Source organism: Canis lupus, chromosome 33 (assembly GCF_003254725.2).
Source record: "Canis lupus dingo isolate Sandy chromosome 33, ASM325472v2, whole genome shotgun sequence".
In the NCBI taxonomy this organism is placed as follows: Eukaryota; Metazoa; Chordata; class Mammalia; order Carnivora; family Canidae; genus Canis; species Canis lupus.
This window is the reverse complement of record NC_064275.1, coordinates 27,513,027-27,536,200: the sequence shown is the minus strand read 5'-3', so window position 1 is coordinate 27,536,200 and position 23,174 is coordinate 27,513,027. Positions and strand designations below refer to the sequence as shown.

The following is a 23,174-nucleotide window of genomic DNA, read 5'->3' as shown; positions in this document are numbered from 1 at the left end:
GCACTACCTTTACTACTTCCTGAATCTGCACCCACAAGGAAAACCATCCCCACCTTTCAGAGTTCTTTGTTCTGCTACTCCTCCTTCCCCTTGGACTCTCATCACAATCTGATAGGGATCTTTCGGAAATTCCCTTTCTCTGGCCCCGGCACCAGGTCATTTTCAGGAGCAGGCCATGGCCTACAGACATATCTACGCTAGCCCTCTTGCTTCTATGGGCCTCCCCCGACCCACCCACCGCGCCATGACCTGAAATTCTCCGAGGAGCACCATCACTTCCACACTCGCACACTCCCGGAGACCTCACGTCTCTGCACAACAACAGTAATAGAAACACTCTCATTTTGAAAGCAGACTAGTTGTCCAGTCCTATGCTGATCTATCCAAACTTGCCTCCCACTCATCTCGCTGCCCTTTCGTGACCTCCCTTCACGTGCCTCACATCCTTACTGCAGTGGCCTCAAGACTTGGGCCTCGGTCTTCTGCCTCTTATTCACCAGGCTCTGTCCACCTGAAACTCCATCCAGGCTCAGGATTTCAACAACACGAGTAGTGTTCTCCATTTCATGTGCCACGTTGTACTTGAGGTACTACACCACGTACTTAGATGGATGACCTCATGTAGTCCTTATAATAATGCTAGAAAGGAAAGCATTGTTCAATCCATCTTCAACATGCTGGAAACTCAGTTTGAAGAGTTGAGGCAAACTGCAAAAGATCCCACAGCTTGTAAGTGATGGGGATGAATTTAGAACCTAGTGTCCATCTGAACCTACATCCCATACAATTTCCTCTGTTCCAGGGTTCCCTCTTCGCATGACTTCCCAGGTAAGTAACAATACTAACTGTGTGCCCGGCTCTGCACAAAAAGCTTCATAGCATCTTTTCAGTCTTCACCTGTGGGAGCTAGTAGATGCCATCATCACCACCTTTTTGTAGTTACAGAAACAGATAAACAACTTGGCCAGAGTCACACAATGAAAACTCAAATGGCATACTGAAGACTCAAATCTAGGTCTGCATGACACCCAAGTCCATGTTTTATTTTTTTTTTAATTATTGAGATTTTTTTTTAAAGATTTTATTTATTTATTCATGAGAGAGAGAGAGAGAGAGAGAGAGAGAGAGGCAGAGATACAGGCAGAGGGAGTAGCAGGCTCCATGCAAGGAGCCCGACATGGGACTCGATCCCGGGACTCCAGGATCATGCCCTGGGCCAAAGGCAGGCTCTAAACTGCTGAGCCACCCAGGGATCCCATCCCCTTGATGTTTGACTGTATCTCCCACTACTGTGTCTTTTCTATGGAAACTTCTACCTTCTTCTGACTTCCCACATCTTCACCACATTCCCCAGACCCCATTTGTTCTTCTTTCCCTCAAATAATTGAAATATCCCCTCTATTTTCCATTCCTGCTGCTACTCAGCCCCTGGTCCCTCTTGCCTATATTACTGCAATCACTTCTATACTGGTCTCCCCAGACTCCAGTTACTCCCTTATACGAAGCTATATACTCCCCCACTAGGTTCACTGTTCTAATATGCTGCTTTCACCATGGCATTCCCCCAGTCAAAACATGCACGCATGTGCACACACACATGCTTGCACACACACGCACACAGACACACACACACACAAAGCACTGCTGTTGTCATCCACAATGCAAACAAAATCCAGTCTTCTTGTTCTAGCATTCAAGGCACTCCCCCTCTCTCTTTGGTCCAAATCCGCCTTCCCCTATTATTTTATACCACTGTCCTAAATCAAGCATCCTTTCCAGTCATACGCTATTCGCCACCATGCAAATACATCACACTGTGCTCACTGCCACCTCCATATTCGTGCTCACATCTTTCCCCCTGTGAAATGTTACACACCCAAATATCCAAATTGTTCCCATCTTTCAAAATGCAATTAAAGTCATTTCCTCGTAATGCCTTCTTTGACCAACTGGGCCCATACTGATTTCTTTTTCCTCCAAACTTACTGCTCCAGTGTCTACTGCAAGAGTTCACAAATCTAGTCTTAATTCAGAACTATCTGAAATGTTTTTGTAAAAAATAAAGCTTCCTATGCTTCACACCTAAGATTCTGATTTAGAGGGAGCTTTCTAGGTGATTCTGATACACTTGCATTTTTATTTAAATGGTTCATGTGGAGACTTATGGTCTGTCCGTGATAGGGTAGCTGATATCAGACTCAGCCCTACCATCTATAAACTATTTAAAAGCACAGGTCAGTAACCAAAATAGACCAATCATCCATGAGGGAAGAGAAGCACACAATGTAAGCCCTCTGTGGAGTAGATAAATAGTTGAGCAGAGAGCAGCTCTCTTTCTGGGTATAAAAAACTGGGTATAAAAAAACAAGAGTTTAGAGTTCAAAGCTGGTAAGGTAAGGAATTTCAGTAATAGCATATTAGGGAAGAGGGAGCTAAGAGAAGGAGCCCTAAAAATCTTCATTAAAATTTCCTTCAGGTCTTTGACCCAATCCTAAGCTGTGCAAGGTGAGGATCCAGAAAGTCTAGCAGAGAATAGCTGTGGGAAATGGAGGATACTGAGAGGTGAGCAGAAATTTTAGGCTATCCAGTGCTCGGGAAATGTTGGAAACTCTAATACAAACAGTGTGAAGAGACTTTGGTGAACATTCTGGGCACTAAACTGGGTCCCCAGAAAGACCAAGATACAGGAGTAAGAACTATATTCTAAGAATTAGGGCTATACTCTAGGATTAATTAAAAGATGGAAGTAAATCTGTCATAACAAAGCCTAAAACAAGCTCAGTAGGTTCAAGATCTGCTAGTTATTTTTAATTTTTTTGAACATTTTATTTATTTGTGAGAGACACAGAGACAGAGAGAGAGAGGCAGAGACATAGGCAGAGGGAGAAGCAGGCTCTTTGCAAGGAACCCAATGTAGGACTTGATCCCAGGATCCCGGGATCATGCCCAGAGCGAAAGGCAGACACTCAACCTCTGAGCCACCTAGGCGTCCCAAGATCTGCTGGTAATTTAGCTGCATTCCAGAACAAAACTGAAAGTTTGGAGGAAGGTAACCTAATCTGGAGTCTCTGCAATGCATCATCTGCAATATCCAGTATACAAATTATCAGCCATATGAAGATGCAGAGAAAAGTGATTGATAATCAAAAACTAAAAGTCAATAAAAATAGACCCAGAGATGACCAGGCTATGAATTAGCAGCTAACACTTTCAAGACAATGATGATTAACATCTTAAAGAGAATTAAGAAGGAAAGGGACAAAATTATTAAAAGATGGAACACTGAAACGGAGTCCAGTTTTCTGTTTCTTGTGGCCAAAAGCATCCCGATATAGTCACTGCTCATGCAGCTTATTACAATATTTTATTCACATAATGAGTACCCACTGTATTCCAGACATTGGATTAGAGACTAATGATAAAAGATCAAGGTCAGAGTCTAGTGAGGGGGACAAATGTAATCAATATTCTGTCAATTTTAAGTGTGAAAACTACTATGAAAAGTGTATACCGTGAACTGACAGCAGAGGAGCACTTGATCCTACTTGGCAGAGGTCGAGGCATGGGAAAGCATGAAGTGGCCTCCAGAAGGTGGCAACAGCTGAACAACACTTGAAAGACAGTAGGATTTGGCTAGGTGAAGATGGAGATGGGAAGAGCATCTTACTGAGATGACATCACTTGAGCAAAGGCCTGGAGGCTTGAAATATGGACTAGAGGGGAAGTACCCAGAGCTCTAGAGCACCAAGTGAGAGGTACTGAGAAAGAATGATAAAAGAGAAGGGAGGGGCCGGGTCACAGAAAAAGCAAAGGTGGAAAGGCAGAGGAAATGCTCTTGGTTAAGTATGCAATGGAGAACCACTGCAGGGCAGTAATATGGTCAGATGTGTTTTTAACCCTGACTGGGTGTCTACACTGAGGCCCTAGACAGACAGTGATTTACTTCATTGCAAAGAGGAGTCTGAGCCAGGTCTGATATCACAGAACAAAATCAACTAGCCCATTATAGACTTCTCACCAACGGGGGGTTCTCGGCACCCACCCTTCCTTCCTTCCCCCCTTACTCCTTATTCTTATAAACCTTTCGATGTCTGGGTCAAAGAAGATAAATATGAGGGAGGAAATAAAGAACATATGACAGGTGCCCAGCACAGTGCAGACACATCACAGATACTGAATGCATGCTAGTCCCTTTCTACTACCCCTGGGTTTAGACAGGATAAGCTAGCAGGCACCAAAAGTAGTTGCTTTCTGATTAGAGAAACCCAGGGCGCAAAACTTCATACTCAAATCACACACTGCCCTTGAAAGTGAGCCGGAGCTCAGCTCTGCCTGGAGAAGTACAGGCTCACGTTAGGCCTCAGAAGGCTGCTGTCCGTTGCCTTCCTTGTGCTAAGCGAGGGAATGAAAAGCCTCACCAAGCCCACTAATAATATAAATGTTTTCAAACTTTAAATAAGGGGTTTTCGTAGGTTTCATTTCCAGTCTGTCTGCCTGGATGAACCGAATTCTCTGCAGTACTGGCAATATGCACAGTACCCTCCCTCCGGGGAAGAAACGGTCCTCCAGGAGCCAGCAAGTCAAGCAGACAAGAAACAGGACCAACCGAGCCAGGAGTCAGCGCAGGCAGCCCCCGGGATATTGACTCCGAGTGGCCAAATTCCTTCCATCTGAACCACAGATGCTGATAAAACATTCTCCGCAATGGAGTGAGAAAATGTGCTTCACTTACTTCCCAAAATGTAGAATTGAAGAGGTCAAACTCTATTTAATCCAAGCTGAGAAAATAGTGCCCAACTTTATCCCAAAGCTAAATTTAGGCATAAACTGAGATCTGGCCCTTGGCAAGTTAATTTAGATGAGCTAATGCTTGTTCCTGGCATACAGGATGCACCCAGTAAATGGTAACTATTATTGTTACTGCAAAAATGGAGCGTCTGCTGGATGTTCTCATCCAGTCCTCCCACGCATCCTAAAATCGGCTGTGCCAATCACTTGCACATCTGGGGGAAAATTCCACATGGGCTAAAGCGGAGGTGGCCCTCCCTCCAGGGGTGCCTCTCTGGGGGAAGGGGAAGTCTGTGGGGCTGGAGCTGCGGGGTGTGCTGGGTGGGCTTGAGCTCCAGCTGAGGGAGAAAGCCGGCACTCCCCCTTTTCCCTTCTACGCTCTTCCACAGCTTCAGCTGGGGCCCTGGGGGAGGCGAGGGGCGGCCAGGGAGCCAGGCCAGGCACATCCAGGAAGAGACGCTGGTCACGCTTTCTGCTTCCAGACCCCACCTGGCCGAGCCGCCCCCCACAGGTGCTCAGGAGAAGAGCCCAAGCACTCCTCAAAACCCTCCACTTCTCCAGCAGTCTGATTCAGAGGACTGCAGAGAATTCCAGAGTTGCATTCAGAGAGTGCCTGTTGTCCCTGTAACGGGGGCAGAAATGGGATCCCAGGACCACTCATGGAATATAATGCTCTTAGTCGCCTTGATCACCACTGCTCTCACGGTTCTGTGCCTTCAAAGAAATTTACATTTACATTTAATTTAGTCACCCATCCTCCTCCCAAAAGGTTTCTGGGATTTCGTTCCACCACCACCTCCCTCCCACGCCCCCAATCCTACTGTTGTGAAGGCCTCCTGGTTCCCTTATCTCCCTTTCCTCCCCAGCATTTGATCAGTCACCTGGTCCCACTTCCCCCAGTGTCTGTGCCCCTCTCCTTCCACTCGCTCTGCCACCTTATCTGCTCTCGCTTGGATTAGTGTGAAAGGACCAGAACTCGGGGTCCTGCCTCCCAATCTCTCTGTGCATTGCTAGGCGGAAGTTGCTCAAACCCTGGTTTTTAAGGGACAGCCCTGGAATGGAGTCCCTTGAAACCACTCAGCAGTAGGTGGTGCTCTTGGGTCGGCTCAAAGCGCTCACAGTTCTGCTCCATCCAGCAGCCTGGTGAGTCCGGACTGTGGCACAGTCCACTCTTTATTTGGCACCAACTGTGTGCCTCTGTGAAACCTAAGGCATTACACCGGGCCTGACCTCCAGGAGTCTGCAATATATTTGAGGGCATGAGACCTCCGAGTGCAAAATTATAATCCAAGATGAGTTGGAATAGTCCAGTCCAAGGGGGATTGATGAGGCTTACAGGAAGATGCCCAGAGGAGAGAAAGACCACCTCTACGAGGGAAGAGTGGGTGAAGTAGTATTTGAGCGGACCTCCAGCTAGGGTAGGGTGTCTGTAGGCAGAGTGGGAGGGAGGTTGGAATCAACAAAGGCATGAGAAGGTGGGCCTGTGCAAAGCACAGAGGAGGATGTCCTGAAGATGGGGCCCGAGCGCCCAACTCCGGTCTCTCTCCCCATTCTCAGCCCTTCTAGTTCGCACCTCTTCCTGATGCCTCATGACAAGGGTCAGCTTCCCAGGAAAACCTCCCAGGACAAGACAAGCACCACTCTCAGGTGGGATCTGCATAGAGGACACCAAACTTCCCTTTTTTTCTCTGTACCAAGAGAGGGTGTATCTTCTTCTCATCATAACAGTAACCAGCTCCCCAGCAGGGCCACTCTTGTCCTGGAAAAGGCTCTCTGAGAAGGACTGGAGGTGAGCTGAAGAGTGAGACAGTGGAGTTTCTTGGTGAAAATGGACTGGGAGGGACGCCCGGGTGGCTCAGTGGTTGAGTGTCTGCCTTCGGCTCAGGGCATGATCCTGGAGACCCGGGATCGAGTCCTACATCGGGCTCCCTGCGTGGAGCCTGCTTCTCCTTCTGCCTGTGTCTCTGTCTCTGTCTCTCTCTCTCTCTGTGTCTTGAATGAATGAATGAATGAATGAATGAATGAATGAAAAAAATGGACTGGGAAACATGGCAGGAAGAACCAGTAGAGGCAGGTTTCCTCCAAGGGAATTAATGCTCCTTTGCATATTTTACCATGAGTTTTCTGACTCTCTAAGATGGTAAAGCTTTGGCTCTACTTGGGAATGACCTCAGAGAAAGCCTTGGGACTTTGGGGCTTTTTGCATCAATATCCCTGACCTGGGCACACCCAACTCTGAGTACCAGAAACCTGTCCACTCAGCATTTCCGTACTAGCAAAGTCTGCGTATGCACTCATGTGAAAAGACATCCTCTTCTACTCACATATGAGGCAGTGCCTCACGCCACTTGAATGAGTGAACATAATTCTCTGGATGCACGTACCTTGGAGTTTGAGGCTGGCTAACTTGTACTATAAGAAGCAAGTGCACCTACACACATAAAATCTTTTTCTTATCTGTGGAAGTGGGATCAAGAGGGATCAAGTGGGATCAAGAGATCAAGCTCCAGATCCGTCCCCATCCTTTTTCATATTTGAAAAACTGATCCCAGGAAAGCTCCTTCTCAAGAGCTCTTCCTGGGTTCTCCAGGCACCAGGCAGCTGCCACAGCTACACACTCTGCTGCCGCACGCTGCCCACTGTTGGCCGGCATCCTTGCTGTGGATGAGGCTGTGCCCTGTGCCCTCCCGCCCCAGGCCCCAGCACTCTTCTACCACTGATCCCATCTATCTACCCGGCTCACCTTGAGTCTAGCCTCCACAAACCCACCATCTATTGGGCACCTCCTGGATCCAGGGCATGTTAGATTCTGTATACATGTTTTCTTTAATCCATTCCAATCCTAAGGCATTTATTAAAATCTACATTTTACTGATAAAGAGACTGCTCCCAGAGGATACACTGGCCGCTGGGAGCCCGAATGCTCACAAGGGGCTAAGGTGGAATTCTAACCTGATCTCTGGTTGCAAAGCCAGTGCTTTTTCCAGAAGCAGTTGCTGGGTCTGCTGGCCTTTGCCCTCTCTGCCCTCGAGAGAGGCCTGAATCACAGGGAGCTCTCCCTCAGCTCCACCCAAAGTAGGCAGCAGGACCATCAAAGGGAAGAGAAACAACAGGTTCAGAGAGAATCGGAAGCAAAAAGAGTGGGGTGAGAGCAGGCTGGAGGGGGTGCAAGCACACAGAGGAGAAAAGCCACAAATGAGAAAGGAAGGAGAGGGGAGCAGAGGTGTAGGAGAGAAGGTGAAGGGAGGGGAGAAGGTGTGTTCTGCAAAGTAAAATGCTTTGAAAAAGGTTCCTACTGTAGAGACTCGATGTGTTTTTCCACTTAAAAACTTGTACCTGAATGTCTTTTTGTTTTTCAAAAGTGGTACTTAAGACATTCCCTCCACCTCCCCCACTGGGCCAGAGCTGACACGTTACCTTTCTTCCTGGGCCACCTCCCACTATCTCCCCAATACACACTAGGCACCCCCGACCTGAACTCCTGCCCAGTAAGCAACAGAGGCCCAGATATCTAACCGGGCTCTAAGACCAGAGTGGGCACTACTTCCGTGCCGTCCTCTCCTTACAAGGTTGTCAGGAATCACATCACTGCTGAACCTGCTTTTCCCTCCACTTCCCTACATGACTCCCCTTCTCCAGGGCTTGAGTGGGAGACAGGGGCCCCAGCACCTAGCAGAGGACCTGCACACAGCGGACACTCAATGACTGCTGGCAAATTGGTGAACCAATGAAGGTTCCTCGGTGCCTTCCCTGTGCCGCACACAACGTCTGTCTCTGATCAGGACCCTCTCTTTCCAGCTCACCTAAATCGCCGCAGACAGAATCAGTGTGACAACCTGGATTCTGGAAACACTGTTAACATAGCGTCCACAATCTCAGTTCTAAGGGGTCGCTATGGGGCCCACAGCTCTGTAGGGTCCATTCATAAGTAGAGGCCACTTCTGCAGGCGATTCACACACGGCTGTCCTGCCTGGCTCCTCTGCAGCCCCCTGGGAGACCTGGGAGGGATCTAAGCCCCCCTCTCTCCCCGCCCCAGCTTCCTGCCAAGAGTTCCTCCCAGGCCTGCCTCTGATCTGCCCTCCACGTCCACAGGCCTCCTGCACGCCTGTGACCTCCAAATACAGTGGGACTGAAAATGCAGGAGAAGGAGAAAGGATGGAAGGAGGAGAAAAACAGCTTTGGGAGAGAACACTTGCACATGCAGCTTGCAGAACACTGTGACTTGGATTATTTTTGGAATCTAATGTTTCTAATGTTCAAGGGGAGGAAATGAGAAAAAGTAAGTAGAGATTCCCAGGACCAGCAGGCTGGAAATAATACAGGACACCGTGTCCTGTGTCAGGGCGGGATGCAGACACACTTCCTTGCCCTGAGCCCAGTCGGGGGTGGGGGGGGGGGTGGTTTAGGCCCCAGTAGGAGAGAGGGAGAGGGCAAGAACAAGAGGGCACTGAAGCGTTTCTCTTAAAAAAAAAAAAAAAAAAAAAGCAGGAAATTACAAAACACCCAGTAAAGACCTTGCCCTCTGGCTGCCCCAAGTTTGCAGCTCTTTGAAGCCACCCTCCCAGCAAGAAGGGCTCAGGTGACTGAACTGCAGAGACTAGTCAGCATGCACCCTGGAGGCCTGTCCAGGGCTTGCCCTTTCTCCACAGCAGTGGTGAGGACCCCCACGCTCCATTCCTCCTGAGCCCGTCTGGCCACCTCCTAGGTTGCTGGCTGGCCTGTGCGCCCCTTCTTCTGCAAGGCAAGGTCAGTGTGTGTGTGTGTGTGTGTGTGTGTGTGTGTGTGTGTGTGTGTGTGTATTTCTCTGAGGAGAGGGTGGAACTCTAGCCTCAGGGCAGAGGGCTCACCTTCCTTGCCCCCCAACTCTCTCCCAGGCACACTTCCCAACCTCACCAAGTCTCAGCTCTCCCATCTATGACATGATGCCTGTATTTACACCTGCCTGGCCTGACACATAAAGCAGATAGGAGACCAAATGATGAACCACCAATTGGAGGACTCTGGGTGGGTCTCCACTCTGGGTCAAAGTTTTCTATATCAACTGGAGGACTCTGGGTGGGTCTCCACTCTGGGTCAAAGTTTTCTATATCAAAGGAAGGGCTGGACCACAAAACCTCTAAGGTCAGGGGTGTGAGAACACTTTAAAAACCGACATCCAAAAAAAAAAAAAAATCTTCTGTATTTTAATTGCTACAATGGCACTTCAATTTGACAAATGAATGTGGAGTCAGGCTCACTGCTGGCTTGCAGAGTGTGGGGGCTGGAAGAGAGGTAAAGAGGAGCAGCAGTGGGCCAGCTTCTGGTGGGACGGAGAGGCAGAAGAATTCCTCCACAAGTGGCCCTACAGGTCTCATCACTCCAGGCAGGAGTTTTACTCTGGGCCCTGGGGAATGATCAGAACTGTTTATACCTTGGAAGGAGAGGGAGGGCAGGAAACAGCAGTGGATACTTTGCCCAGGGACAGGGCATCCTGGGGACGTCCTGAATGGCTAATGTGGTTAACAGGACATACACACAGCGAAACACAATAAGCACGTAACCCTTAGCACAGTGCCCGGCGGCCTGCCATGATGCCTTTCACCCAGTGGGCCCCACAAATACTTTCTCATGGCGACATGAAGGTCCCATTATTTTGGTTGCAAGGACCTCCAAGAAAATCAAAATGCATAGATGTGTTTCTTGGATGGACTGTTGGATGTGTTTCTGGCCCAAAGTTTGCAGGACAAACTTTGCAAGACAAATATACCCTTAGCTATGAAGCAAAGCAGAAGGTGACAAGTGTCTCAGATGAAGAAGGTGCACGGGGAGGGATTACTTTCCTCTATGGCTGCTTCAAGGATAGACTGTGTTCCTAGAGACCTCTCCTGTGGCAGCTCCCCCAGCCTGCGCCCAACAGATATGGCCCCCTTTTGATCTAGGTGCTCCTCTCTGGGTCTCAGCCAAGAGTATCACACAGCCTAGTGATCTCTGGGGACCCCTGTGAACCTACATCCTGATTGCTGACTTCTCCCAAAACTCAATTCTTGATTTTATTTCATTTAGGGATCATCGAAAACTATCTAGAGCAAGCCCATTGGGAAGATAGCACTGATGATGCTCTGCATGGTCTCGGCAGGCCCCCAGGGACTGAAGAGGAGGGGGAAGGAAGGGAAGCCCAGGACCAGCACCTCTACGCACCACCTATCACCCTGTTCAATTCTCCGAATGAGCCTGGGCAGTTGGGCAGCAGCTCAGGCTGCCCCCTCACCCCTTTTTTTCCCTAGCAAGACCAGAGTTCAAGAGATGATGGCTCTATTTGCTGAGAAAAACACATATTCCATCACCAGCCAAGATGACAACCCCAAAGAGCAAAAAGCCTACTGTAGATATACAGGGGAGAATGAACAGGAAAAGGCCAAAAATTATTACAGAATTTTTGAGCAATAAAGAGGCTTGGATATCATTAATAGAGCAAGGGTGCGAGGAGGAGAAATGCAAGGCACATTCGGCTGGGGTAGATGGGGTCTTTACCAAACTTTATCAATGTGGAGATTCTTTTTTTTTTTTTTTTTTAAGATTTTATTTATTCATTTGAGAGAGAACATGAGTGGCAGAAAAGGGCAAAGCAGACTCCCCACTGAGCAGAGAGCCCTATTCGGGGCTCCATCCCAGGACCCCAAGATCACAACCTGACCCGAAGGCAGACGCTTAACTGACTGAGCCACCGAGGTGCCCCTCAACCTGGAGGTTCTGAGATGTCCCCTGACAAGCCTCGTCTCTACCACCACCACCACTGCCATGACCACACACACGCCCTGCCACACTGCTCCTCCCATTGAAAGACATTTTCACAAAGAGAGAGTACTGTTTATGAACAAATTCATCATCCTTCTTTGGCCGGGAACATCATCAGAGACCAGAGAGGCCAGACGCACCTAAGGTCTCCCCACTGGCAGAGTGGCACCTCAGAACAAATCTGAATCCCCACTCAGCTCTGTTTCAGCCCAGATATGGCACCCCCAGGTGTGAACAGAATTTCAGCATGCGAGAATAAATAGGCAGGAAGACATTTAGAATTCGGTTCTCCAGAGGGGGCTTTGCCACAGGCAGCATGGTGAGGCCGGTCTCCTCAAAGCAACCGTGAGGGTCATGTGAGCACATGAGTTGGTCAAAGAGGAGGTGGGCACCTCAATGCCCTCCTGACCGGGGTGCTAAAGGTCTGGTCCGGAGCACGTTCCAAGCACAGCTTTACACAGAAAACAACCACTGTGCTGCAGAAGCCCATCCCGAGCATGGTTCTAACACTGGAAGCCCGGCAGAGGAGCCTTGTCCCTTTGGGGGGACTGCTCCCACATGCAAGTGGGAATATACTTCTCTCTGGAAGGGCTTTGGGCAAAACTAGCACATAGGCCTCCTGCGTAGACATCAGTATGTAATCAGAAGCAGAGCGGAGGAAGGTTTCTGTATCAGGTAAGTGGTCAGTGACAGGCTAGAGCCCTTCAGGATGCTTCTTTCCTGCAAAGCCTGGAGGACTGGGCCTTCTGCAGACTGGAAGGCAGATGGTGCGGCGGCTTCGGGGTTTTCCGATGCATGTCATGGGCCTCGGCATGTTGGTGGGCATCACGGGGTCACCATGGCTGTCATCAGTGTGACACGGCTGGGTTCCTCCCGGGGTGTGGGAGGCACTTTCTGATTCCAAGGTCTTTTCTAGTTCTGACATCCTGGAAGACGTGCCCTAGGCATCCAGGAAAGGTGGGGTGGGGTGGGGGGCTACGAGGATCCTCCTCCGAGCAGCGAGAGGACAAGGAACAAGTGTACCTAGTGACCTTACTACAGCAAACCACCCCCTACAGGGGAAGGGGCCTGCCTTCGGCCTGGCAAGGGGAAGTGATTGCAGGGTAGACCCTTCCATCCCCTGGGGGCCCCTGCAGCTGTGAGCCAGGTCTGCAGAGAGAGCCATCAGTGCACCTGGCGAAGGAGGAGCGCCCTGTCGGAGGTCCCTGAGCACTGTGGAGGACAGGCCCATTAGTTAGAGACTGGAGAGCACAGCACAAGGCCGCGCCGCTCATCTTCCAACAAGATGCACTGTGTGCTCCCTGAATCACCTCTGAGTAGCCCAGTCCTCCCACAGATTGCTCATCAAGGTGCTCCTATCGTTCCTGATGTGCAGATCTCTCTTCTCTAAAAACCCCCCAATCAGGGAGGCTGTGCCTAGGGCAGGGGGTGCACACGGCGGACAGAAGGAATAATAACTGGGAGCTTGCGACAGCTTGCTATACCAGGACAGAAACTCCAGCCTACTCAGCTTTATCCAAGTGCCTTGTTTTGGGCTCATGACAGCTGCTCAGCAGTTTATTAAATGAACGGGTGGCCTGCCTTGTGAATTATCTGTGGAACAGAGTCCCTCCTCTCTAAATGTTGAATTGGCAAGGAAAATGGCTCCTCCTTCCTCCCCTCCCTTCCCCCAAGATGAGGAAGGGTCATCTCAGAGGTCAGGGGAAGGTGGTGAGAGGTGGCTTCACTCCCCTAAGGCCAGCTGGTAAATGGGGAGCAGCACCTGTTATTCAAGCCCTGGCAAACAAGCTGTCACCCTACAGGGCCATCAGGGACACGCTGCACTCACCCTTTCACAAAAATAGTAGCTGGGTGACAACTCAGTTTCCTAAGAGTTCCCCAGATCTGGAATCGCAGGCCTCCAACAAGCCTCCCAGAAGAAAGGGGGCTAAGACGTGGCTCATGCCGTAACTATGTCCTCACACCCTTGTTTAAATGGGGATGCAAAAAAAAAAAACACAAAACACAAAAACAAAAAACAAACAAACAAAAATAAACAGGGATGCACCCACATAACCCTCACCCCACACAGCCACCCTCCTCATCCCTTTTCAGAAACACCAAATAAGTCAAGGGCCGAGGTACTCGGTTCTGCACAGATCTTTTAAATTGATCTGGAAACGACATAGAAGGACTGTTTTTCTCTCCTGCCCTACACCCAGCACATTTTCTGTGGCAGCTGGGTCAAGCCTGAGCCACATGTTCGTCACTGACTCAATATCAAAATATTCCTGGGCTGCCCTCTTCCCATCACCCCTTTGCTGCCCTTGTTTCATTTTTTTATATTCCCTTCCCTCCTCCTCTACACACACCAAACATATCACACGCATGCCACACACTACACATACTTCTTTTATGCTATGAACCCACCGGGGGACACGGACCCAAAACTTAGAGTCCTGCATAGAACCGAGGGACTGTGTACTTGGGTGGGGGCAAAGCCACAGCTTGATTTTCACCGACCTCTCACTGAAAGACAGCATTCCTTTCGATTAGGAACGCAGGCAGCGAACCACATTAGGGTTAGCAATAGCTGTGCCTCCGATGCCAACAGAAGCACACACGTTTTCAGAGACATCAGGTTGTTGCCCTGAATTGTCATTTAGGTTCCTCACTCCATCAAACTCATGGTAGTTAGAAGACTTCAAACAGAGCTTGTGATTTAACATGTTCCCAAACAAGTATAAAAGTTATTGTGATTTTTAAAAATGGAATAACGGCATTTCAAGAATTATCTTCCAAGCCTAGATGTTATTTTGTACATTCACAAATGTTATTTTATATATATATATATATATATATATATATATATATATATTTTTTTTTTTTTTTTTTTTTTTTACAAATGTTATTCTGAGCACGGTCCATGGCACGGAAAGGCTAAGAGCCCCCGCTGTCCAGTGAGCATCAGAAGGTGGGATGTGAGACTGTCCCCAGAGTCACCAGAGTGCGGGCCAGGGCGCGCAGGGCCAAGAGGCAGCGGTCAGAGGTCTGCCTGGGGGCAGCAGGCTAGCGGGGCTATTGACTCGGAGCGTGGGTGGGCTTCAGAGACCCAATACTGGCTGTGTCTAACCCACAGTGGGATCTCGGCGAGCCCCGCACCTCTCTGAGCTCCCAGTTCTTGTCACCATCCATTCTGAGCTTTCCTCGACTGGGAAGCAGGACCAATAATATACCATAAGAATCTTGTGAGCATGAATTGAGGACATATATGTGCGGCAGAAGTTACTGCTTGGTGGGCTGGTGCTTGGCTCACTCTAGAAGGTCAGCCTTCCCTACCTGGGGATTTCTGAGGCTAAGGTGGTGGGTTTTTTTTTTTTAATATTTTATTTATTTATACATGAGAGACACAGAGAGAGAAAAAGGCAGAGACACAGGCAGAGGGAGAAACAGGCCCGGGGAAGCCCGGGGGGCTCAGTGGTTTAGCACCACCTTCAGCCCAGGGCGTGATCCTGGAGATCTGGGATCGAGTCCCACGTCGGGCTCCCTGCATGGGGCCTGCTTCTCCCTCTGCCTGTGTCTCTTCCCCCCCTCCCCCTCTGTGTGTGTGTCTCTCATGAATAAATAAATAAATTCTTTAAAAAAAAAAAAAAGAAAGAAAGAAAGAAAGAAACAGACCCCATGCAGGGAGCCCAACGCGGGACTCGATCCCAGGTGTCCAGGATCACGCCCTGGGCTGAAGGCGGTGCTAAACCGCTGAGCCACCCGGGCTGCCCAGGTGTTTTGTTTTTGAGGCAGGTGTTATCTGTGCCCTACAAAGGCTTCTCATATCCTTGAAATTCAGGGATGCAGTGAAATGTCTCACACAAAACACTTGTAGGCAGACCTGAGTCCCCCGCCTTCCCTTCTAACTCTGGCTCACCGAAACAGGTGCCCAGGCCAGACTGCAAAGCAGATCCCCCGTCCCAGAGCAGAAGAGACTGCAAGTAAAAAGGAGACGTCCAGGGGGATCCCTGGGGGGGGGGGCTCAGCGGTTTAGCTGCCGCCTTCAGCCTGGCGCATGATCCTGGGGTCCTAGGATTGAGTCCCGCGTCAGGCTCCCTGCATGGATGGAGCCTGCCTCTCTCTCTCTCGGTCTCTCATGAATTAAAAAAAAAAAAAAAAAAAAGAGACATCCACACCTTTCCAATATTGGTCACAGGAGCCAAAGTACCTGTCTCTGGCTTCACAGAGCAGCTGGCTTCTGACCTGGTGTCTCTCATCATTTGGTGAGCAGTGACAGGGATTCTATAGTCCCCCCCCCCACCCCCCCAGCGTGGGGCAGGCCAGGGCTGGACCTAGACTGCCCAGCCACTGGGCAAGGAGCCCATAAGAAAGCTGCAGGGGAACCTCACAATCCCCAAGGTTGTGCAAGAAACTCCTCTGCATGTGCAAACTGGCTTACATGATGTTCAAAAGATCTTTTGCAGAAAGCATCTATGCATCCTTTAAAAATCACATACATCGATTTTCATCTGATTATGAACCATAAAAGATTAGAAAGCACAGAAAATACGAGAAATTAAAATCGACCGTAAGCTTGGGCCCTTGAAATCCAAACTAGTAGAGTTATGGTGAGTTTTTTCCCATTTATACCCGTGTTGACACTCTCACACAAATTGGGGTCATAATTATATATAGTTTTGTAGCCTGATTTCATTACTTCCAAATACCTAGAGACATTTTCAATACAAACTCTTAAAAGACAGAAAACCAGTATGTCAGACACTGTCTGTAAAACTCACCGGTTACCAAGATGTCATGCTATACCTAAGAGTAGGATTGTGCATTTATAGATAAGTTCTCCCCAGAAAACTGATAGGAGGAAAACTCATTTCACTCTTATTAAAGTGCATATGATAGTAAACTCTCTTCTTTAGCTTTGCAGAGAATCTAGAGAAGATACTTTGTGTCTTTGGCAAAGAGGCACCATATATTTTTCTTTTTCACTTTCTCATATGTGCCCTGATAAGGGGAAAGCTTTGAAGATTCCCTGCTGCAAAAAAAAAGGGTCTTGCTTGAGAACGTACTCAGCCGCTGAGGAAAAACCTCTAGAAAGAAGTGGTATGGAAGGAAGAGCCCTGAACTTCAAACGCAAGAAAGCGGGATTCATAGGACACGTCTGCCATAATAGCCCCAAGATCAAAGAGCAGCCCATTCCCCTGCATGTCAGCAGAGACACCACCACCCACCTCAAGGGATCAAAGGGCCGCACAGATTAAATAAGATGCCGCCTGTGAAAGTGAAAGCAAAGGAGACTGCAGGACAATAATCACCAAGTCCTGTTCTTGTGACTGATAAGAGTATTAGTATTTTTGTAGCACATCCTGACTGGGGCAGTGTCCAACAGTATAAAAGTGTGGTCTCTGCAGCCACATGGCACTTCGCAGACTGGCCAAGTTCTGTACCTTCCCAGTTTCTCCATTTGTAAAATGGGATAATGATAATCCACCTACTTCATAAGACTCTTGAGATGATTACAGTGAGCTAATTCACGTGTGGTGCTTACAACAGTACCTGGCAATAGTAAACACTACATAAGGACAGCTTTAAAGTCAGTGACCAATGACTAAAGATATGATTAAAATAAATAAAAAAAATAAATAAATAAAATAAATCAACCTAAATCAGTAGGCACTTTTTTTTTTTTTAAGTAGAGCCAACCAGCAGGAGCGGGGTAGGGGAGGAGCAGAGCGAGAGAGAGAACCTCAACAGGATCCAAACAGAGCCCCACAGGGGGCTGGATCCCACCACCCCGAGATCACAACCCGAGCTGAAATCAAGAGTGGGACACTGAACCGACGGAGCCACCCAGGTGCCCCCAGTGGGCACATGTTTTAAAGCTTGCAACCTCTATAGGTTTCCCTAAAAAAAGCTGGGCGCCCCCCTCCCCACTGGCCGTGTCCCCTCCTACCTTCTCGGCGTCCTGCTCGAAAAGCCGCAGCTGGAAGCACTGGTCCAGCTTGAGCTTGCGCACGTGCCACATCTGGTGCAGGTGCTGCCGGGTGGAGTGCAGCTTGTCCAGGAGGCTGGTGATCTTGGGCACGAGGCTCTGGAAGTCGGCGCTGCCCGGGATGCAGTTGCGCCCCGAGAAGCCGTCGCTGCAGCGGATACACTGGAGCAGCCGCTGCCCCTCCCGGTCCAGCTCCTCCACGGGGGCCTTCAGCACCTTCTTCTTGAGCTGCGTGTGCTCGTCGATGAGCCGCCGCGAGCCTTCCACGTCCACGGGGAACTCCTTCCGCGCCAGCATCTCCTGCAGGTCCTCGAGGCGGGACAGCAGGTGCACGGCGCTGTTGAAGAACTCCTCCAGGGACAGCCGCAGCTCGATCCATGCCTCGTGGTTGTAGTCCAGGGAGCCGTCGAACTCCTCGGTCAGCTGCGAGGGGTCCACCAGCTTCGTGAGGCCCTCCACGGACACCATGCTCGTCTAGGGGGGCAGACACAGAGAGGGGGCCTCGCTGGCGCCGGGCGGGCAGGGGGCAGGCCCGGGAGGGGGGTGGGGTGGGGGGATAAGACCACGGCCTGCCTCGGAAAGGGTGAGAGGGAGAGCAAGCACCCGCGGGCAGGAGCCGCACATCAGCCAGGGGGAGCGGTTTCTGCAGGCTGGCTGAAGGTTGGAGAGGACCTCTTGAGCCTCTTCCTCCTTCCCAGACTGACTGGGGAGGCCACAGCACCAAGGAACCCTGAAACATCAGCCCCTGCCATGCTGCCTGTCATTGGGGGGCCGGAGGAGCAGGAGGGAGAAGCGCGGGTAGCACAAGGGGAAGGGAGAGGGTGGTGCTCAGAGGTCTGGCTCACCTCGAAGATGAATTTGGAGCTGCCGAAGTTGGTCTTCTGTTTCTGCCAGAAGTTGTCAGGTTTGATGATGAGGGCCACATGGATCTCAGCTGGAAAGGCTTCCTGCAGCGTCTTGAGGAGGGGCTTGATGAGGTCCCACTTAGAGCCCCGCATGTCGATGATGACGGTGAAGCCACGTTTGCACACGTCCTCACTGCGGGGAGGTCAGAGGTCAGGCATGGTCACTCTGGGTGGCTGAGACTTTGGTCACTCTGGGTGGAAACCTGCCTTCCTTTTCACCTGGGCCACCCCTTCAACCTCACACCGGGCCTCCTGGCTGCCTTCCAATCCGATCCGACTCAAAATGCACCGCCTCCGAAAACCTTTCTAGGGTTAACCCCAACTGACTAAGGGCATTCTGGTTTCTCCCAGCACTTAGCAAGGAACTTAGCCTTCCCTATGGTCAACTGCGCTTGTTGGGATGTTATTCAGGTGTTCATAATTGTGTTTTTCTTTTTAATTTTTGACTCCTTTCCTTGCTCCTGGCACGAATCATGTTTTCCTCAGTTGAATACAATCTCTCTAAAGACAAGGACCCTCTTGCCCGTAAAGCTGAGATGGAAAGTCCTTGGTATGAGTTCTATCCATCCCTGTGCCCACGTCAATGGCAGACACTGGTATGCTTTACCACTGAACCCAAACTGGTCCAAAAAATCTTTTTCCATAAAGGGCTCTGGGCTGCTTCTATCAATTGATTAGTGACGGTGCACGAAGCATTAACCTGTATTTGCCACCACTGTATTTAAAATGTGTAACTTGTAGTTCAAGATATATGTCAATTTTTTTTAAAAAAATCAGGTTTCTGAGTCATGCTATTTGCTCTTAGATGGCCAAGGGTGAGACTGCTTGGGACGTGGATGTCATCCAGTTTTCTCATGTACTTCCATTACACCAGTCAGGGTGTAAAAAGGCATGTTTCAGGAAGCTAAGAGAGGAAAAACTACTCTTGAAATCAAGGCCAGATGAAGTGACAGTGACCATCTTGAAAACCTGAAAAGTAATTAGGCTAAGTGAATCAAGATGTTGCCATACAACTTCTTAAGTAGCAAAATTTATTTAAGCTGTAACTCCTAAGAAATGAAAGAAAAAAAAAAACCACGAAGGTCAAAATGGTTATAACATGTCAATTTGGATTTTACCTGTAACTCCTAAGAAATGAAAGGGGAAAAAAATGAAGGTCAAAATAGTTATGTCAATCTGGAAGAAATTCTCTGTTTTGGTAGTTAGGGGTCTTTCCTTCGATCCTTCTTGGTTTATTTAACCCATGTATCTATTTTATGACTCAAAATAGATTTTGGGGGCAGCCCGGGTGGCTCAGCGGTTTAGCGCCGCCTTCAGCCCAGGGCCTGATCCTGGAGACCCCGGATCGAGTCCCACATCAGGCTCCCTGCATGGAGCCTGCTTCTCCCTCTGCCTGGGTCTCTGACTCTCTCTCTCTCTCTCTCTCTCTCTATGTCTCATGAATAAATGAAATCTTAAAAAAAAAATAGATTTTGGTTAATTCACATTTTTATATAAATATGGTGTAGTATTACCTTCAGATGTTTTAATTTCCACATAGCACTTGCTTAAACCACTGTGCATGTTGCATGACCCACAGATGCGTACCACCACATATCAATCACTTCTAGCTACTGGAGGTAAGGCCACATTTGGAGGATTTGGTCCGCAAAAGGAAACAAAGCCCCTTTTTAGGCTTCGTTCCCAAATCTCAACCAGTGATGAGAATGTCACAGACTCTTGAAGAGACCACAGCTCCCGTGATTGTACGACTGTCTCAAGCATAAGGCAGTCCTTGGGCCTCCCAGTTAGACAGAAAATTTCCCAAGCAAGGAGCCTCTTTCCATTTTTTATTGTTGATACAAAAGACTACACTCAACATGAGAGGAGTTCCTCCTCAGATCCTGCATTCCAAAGGAAAGGAGTTGCCTCTTCTTCTTTGACTCTTATTGAATGGACAAACGGCCAGAGTCTTCCATAAATAATTTTCTCTGCCCTATCATCTGAAAGCAACATGACTTTTTCTTAATTTATGGAATTCCCTTCCCATTTTAAGAGAAACACCTGCTAATTATAGAAAAGTTAAAATATTCAAAGATCTACATGAGAGCTGCTAATGGTAAGGAGTTATAATACTCTTGTCTGTTTCTTTCCAGTCTTTTTTGTGCACGTAATTTTCATGCCGCATAGTGTTCTATTTTTTACTGCAACATAGAATTTTTTCTCATACCTAAAATGCCTTCAAAACTATTGCATTTAATGACACAGAGTCCATCTTAAACCTATACCATAATTGTTCTCATAATTTCTTTACAGAAAGGCATACCAACTTCCATATCCACTAGCCGTGTGTGACAGTTGTCCCCCCTCCCCCCGTTGTAGCCTCATCAGCCCTGGCCACTGAATTTTAAAAATCCCTGCCCATTTTCTAAGAAAAATATTGCATTACATTTAAATTTGCATTTCTTTGACTACTAGCTATAGCTTATTGGCCCATAAGTATTTCTCTGTGACTTTTATCCATTTTTCTATTGGAGTTTACTGGCTTCTCTCATTGTTCTTAACTTGGCTTGACTCAGATTTGTCGCATGCCCTCTACGTCAGGCACTGCAAAGTAACCTTGGGTCTTGTCTTTCCTGCAAGATGACCAGCTTGTTTACCTTGTTTACCTGCTCCTCAGGCCCCACTGCTGCTACTGTAATTATGCTGACAGGAGAAATCTCCATCCCTAACGACGAATAGTGTTGCCACCAAGAGCTGGAGTGTGACTATCCCAGTATCTAAATGTGGCGATCGGTAGCAGCCTACACACTATTAACTAATAATCCCTGAAAACCCAAAGTAGAAATCAGGCATTAATATTCTCTAGGAAATTCTCCCTAGCTTGGGAGATGGGGACAGACGCCCAGGGGCTGAGCGCTGAGAGCTAATCTAATTGCCATCTTACTATGAAAACAGCCTAAACTCCCCAGGTGCTCTGTATGTTTGGTTTCATGTAAGGAGCATGCCTGGGGGAGGGAAAGAACTTTTTACCAAAGCTTATTCTATGCCAGGGCCTGTGGCTGGGCACTTGACAACCATTATTTCATTTTATCCACACAACAACTTATAAACCTGGTATGGTTATCTCCATACAAGAAATAACAAAAACAGAGGCACAGAATTTGCCTAAAGCACATGACTACTAAGTGGCTAAACAGAGAATCAAAATCAAGACTTCAAAGCCCACGCTCAGGTCACTATATTGTATCATACCATACCATACTGTGATTGGGGGTGGGAGTTAAGGGTCCGTGATGGGGGATTAGGTTAGGATGCTCACAGGAGTTGAGAACAATTAGGACAAGGATTCCAAGTGTATGCCCTCCATCCTGCAGTCTGTGCAAAATCACAAAATCACAGAAGCAAGAGAGTATGGCATATTGAAAAGTTCTAGTAATTCACTTTGGTTTTGGCACATGGGTAAGGGGAGAGTGATGAGAGGGTACCACTCAATGTGCTTTAGAGAGCCCTGTTCTGGGTTCTGACCCTCCTTTTCCACACCCTCCCACCCAGGGAACAAAGCAACTTGCCACATGGAGTCTGTGTTGCTCCCACTCTCCTTCTAGACTAAGCTCCTACTACCTAAAAACCTAAAACTCTATGCCCAAAGAGCCCTTAGCCTACTTCCTCGGCCCACATGTACCTCTTTCCCAGGTCCAATCCCCCAATGACAAGTAACACCACAGTATGAGCACAGGGATATGGCTAGAACACAGATACGCGAGCTGGGGTGTCCCCACGCACACAGGAAGACAGAGCTGGGCAGTGGGCAGAGAAGGGAGGCGGACCATGGGGGAGGGCCCAGTCTCCCTGGATCATCAAGCTCTAGCAGAGAACTCAGAGCAGCCCAACAAATCTAAATGTGAGGTTGGTCTTCTAAGTCACCATGAAGATGTATTTGTCGAAGTAGAGAGTAGATGCTTTATTTAACAGTTTGTTCACTTGCTCTGTTAATTTTCAAAATGTACACACAGGGTATGCGGGTTTCCCTTGGTACTACTCTTGCCCTGGGCATCACAATGTAGAAGCAAGCCTTCCAAGAAGAGGCAGGAATGGAAGCAGACCTCAAATCAGGATGCTCTCATACCACGGCAGGAGCACCGGATTTATCCTAAGGGCAATGAGGAACCACTGAAAGGGATCATTCAGGAAACATGAACAGGTGATTCAGGACTGCCCTGCAGCTGTGCAGAGGGAGAGTCAATCAGGGTCAGCCAGAAGGAGTGGTCAGAGTGGAAGCAGAGAAACCACCTCCTTTGGATTTTTGCTAAAATGCCTTCTACATGAAGTCTCCCTTGGGCCACCCTATTCGAAGCTCCGGCTGCCACCTAGCATGCCCTTCCCTTATTTACTTTCCTCTTTAGCACTTATTTCCATCTGAGTCATGTATTTCATTTATTCACTTATAGTTCATCTTTCCTCACTGGAAAGTAAGGGACTCTTGGCGCAGAGTCCCTCAGTGAGGGCAGGGACTCTTGTACAAGTTTCCCTGCTGGATCCCCAGTGCCTAAATCAATGCCTGGTGCATATTAAGACTCAATACACTGAGGTAGCACATAAGGGCATGGAATCTAGAACCAGCCTTCCTTGGTCTGAATCCTGGCTCCATCCTTCACTTAATGAGGAACCTCGGGCAAGTTACATTTAATCTCTATGCCTTAGCCCCCTCCCTGTAAAACAGGAATAAACCTGAATACTAATAACCACAATGCAG

The 23,174-nt window shown here is 48.6% G+C and overlaps 1 protein-coding gene across 19 annotated transcripts in view; it reads right to left on the bottom strand.

The window, feature by feature from the left end:
• Window positions 1–23,174, bottom strand: part of KALRN (kalirin RhoGEF kinase) — a 659,950-nt gene that overhangs the window by 416,346 nt on the left and 220,430 nt on the right. For all 19 annotated transcript variants that reach the window (XM_035710078.2, XM_025474776.3, XM_049105377.1 and 16 more), the window contains exons 4-5: window positions 18,380–18,572; window positions 17,496–18,008 (exon numbers count right to left, since the gene is read on the bottom strand). In XM_035710078.2, coding sequence (XP_035565971.2) covers window positions 17,496–18,008; window positions 18,380–18,532 — 666 coding nt within the window. In that variant the 5' untranslated portion in view covers window positions 18,533–18,572. The remainder of the gene's footprint in view (window positions 1–17,495; window positions 18,009–18,379; window positions 18,573–23,174) is intronic.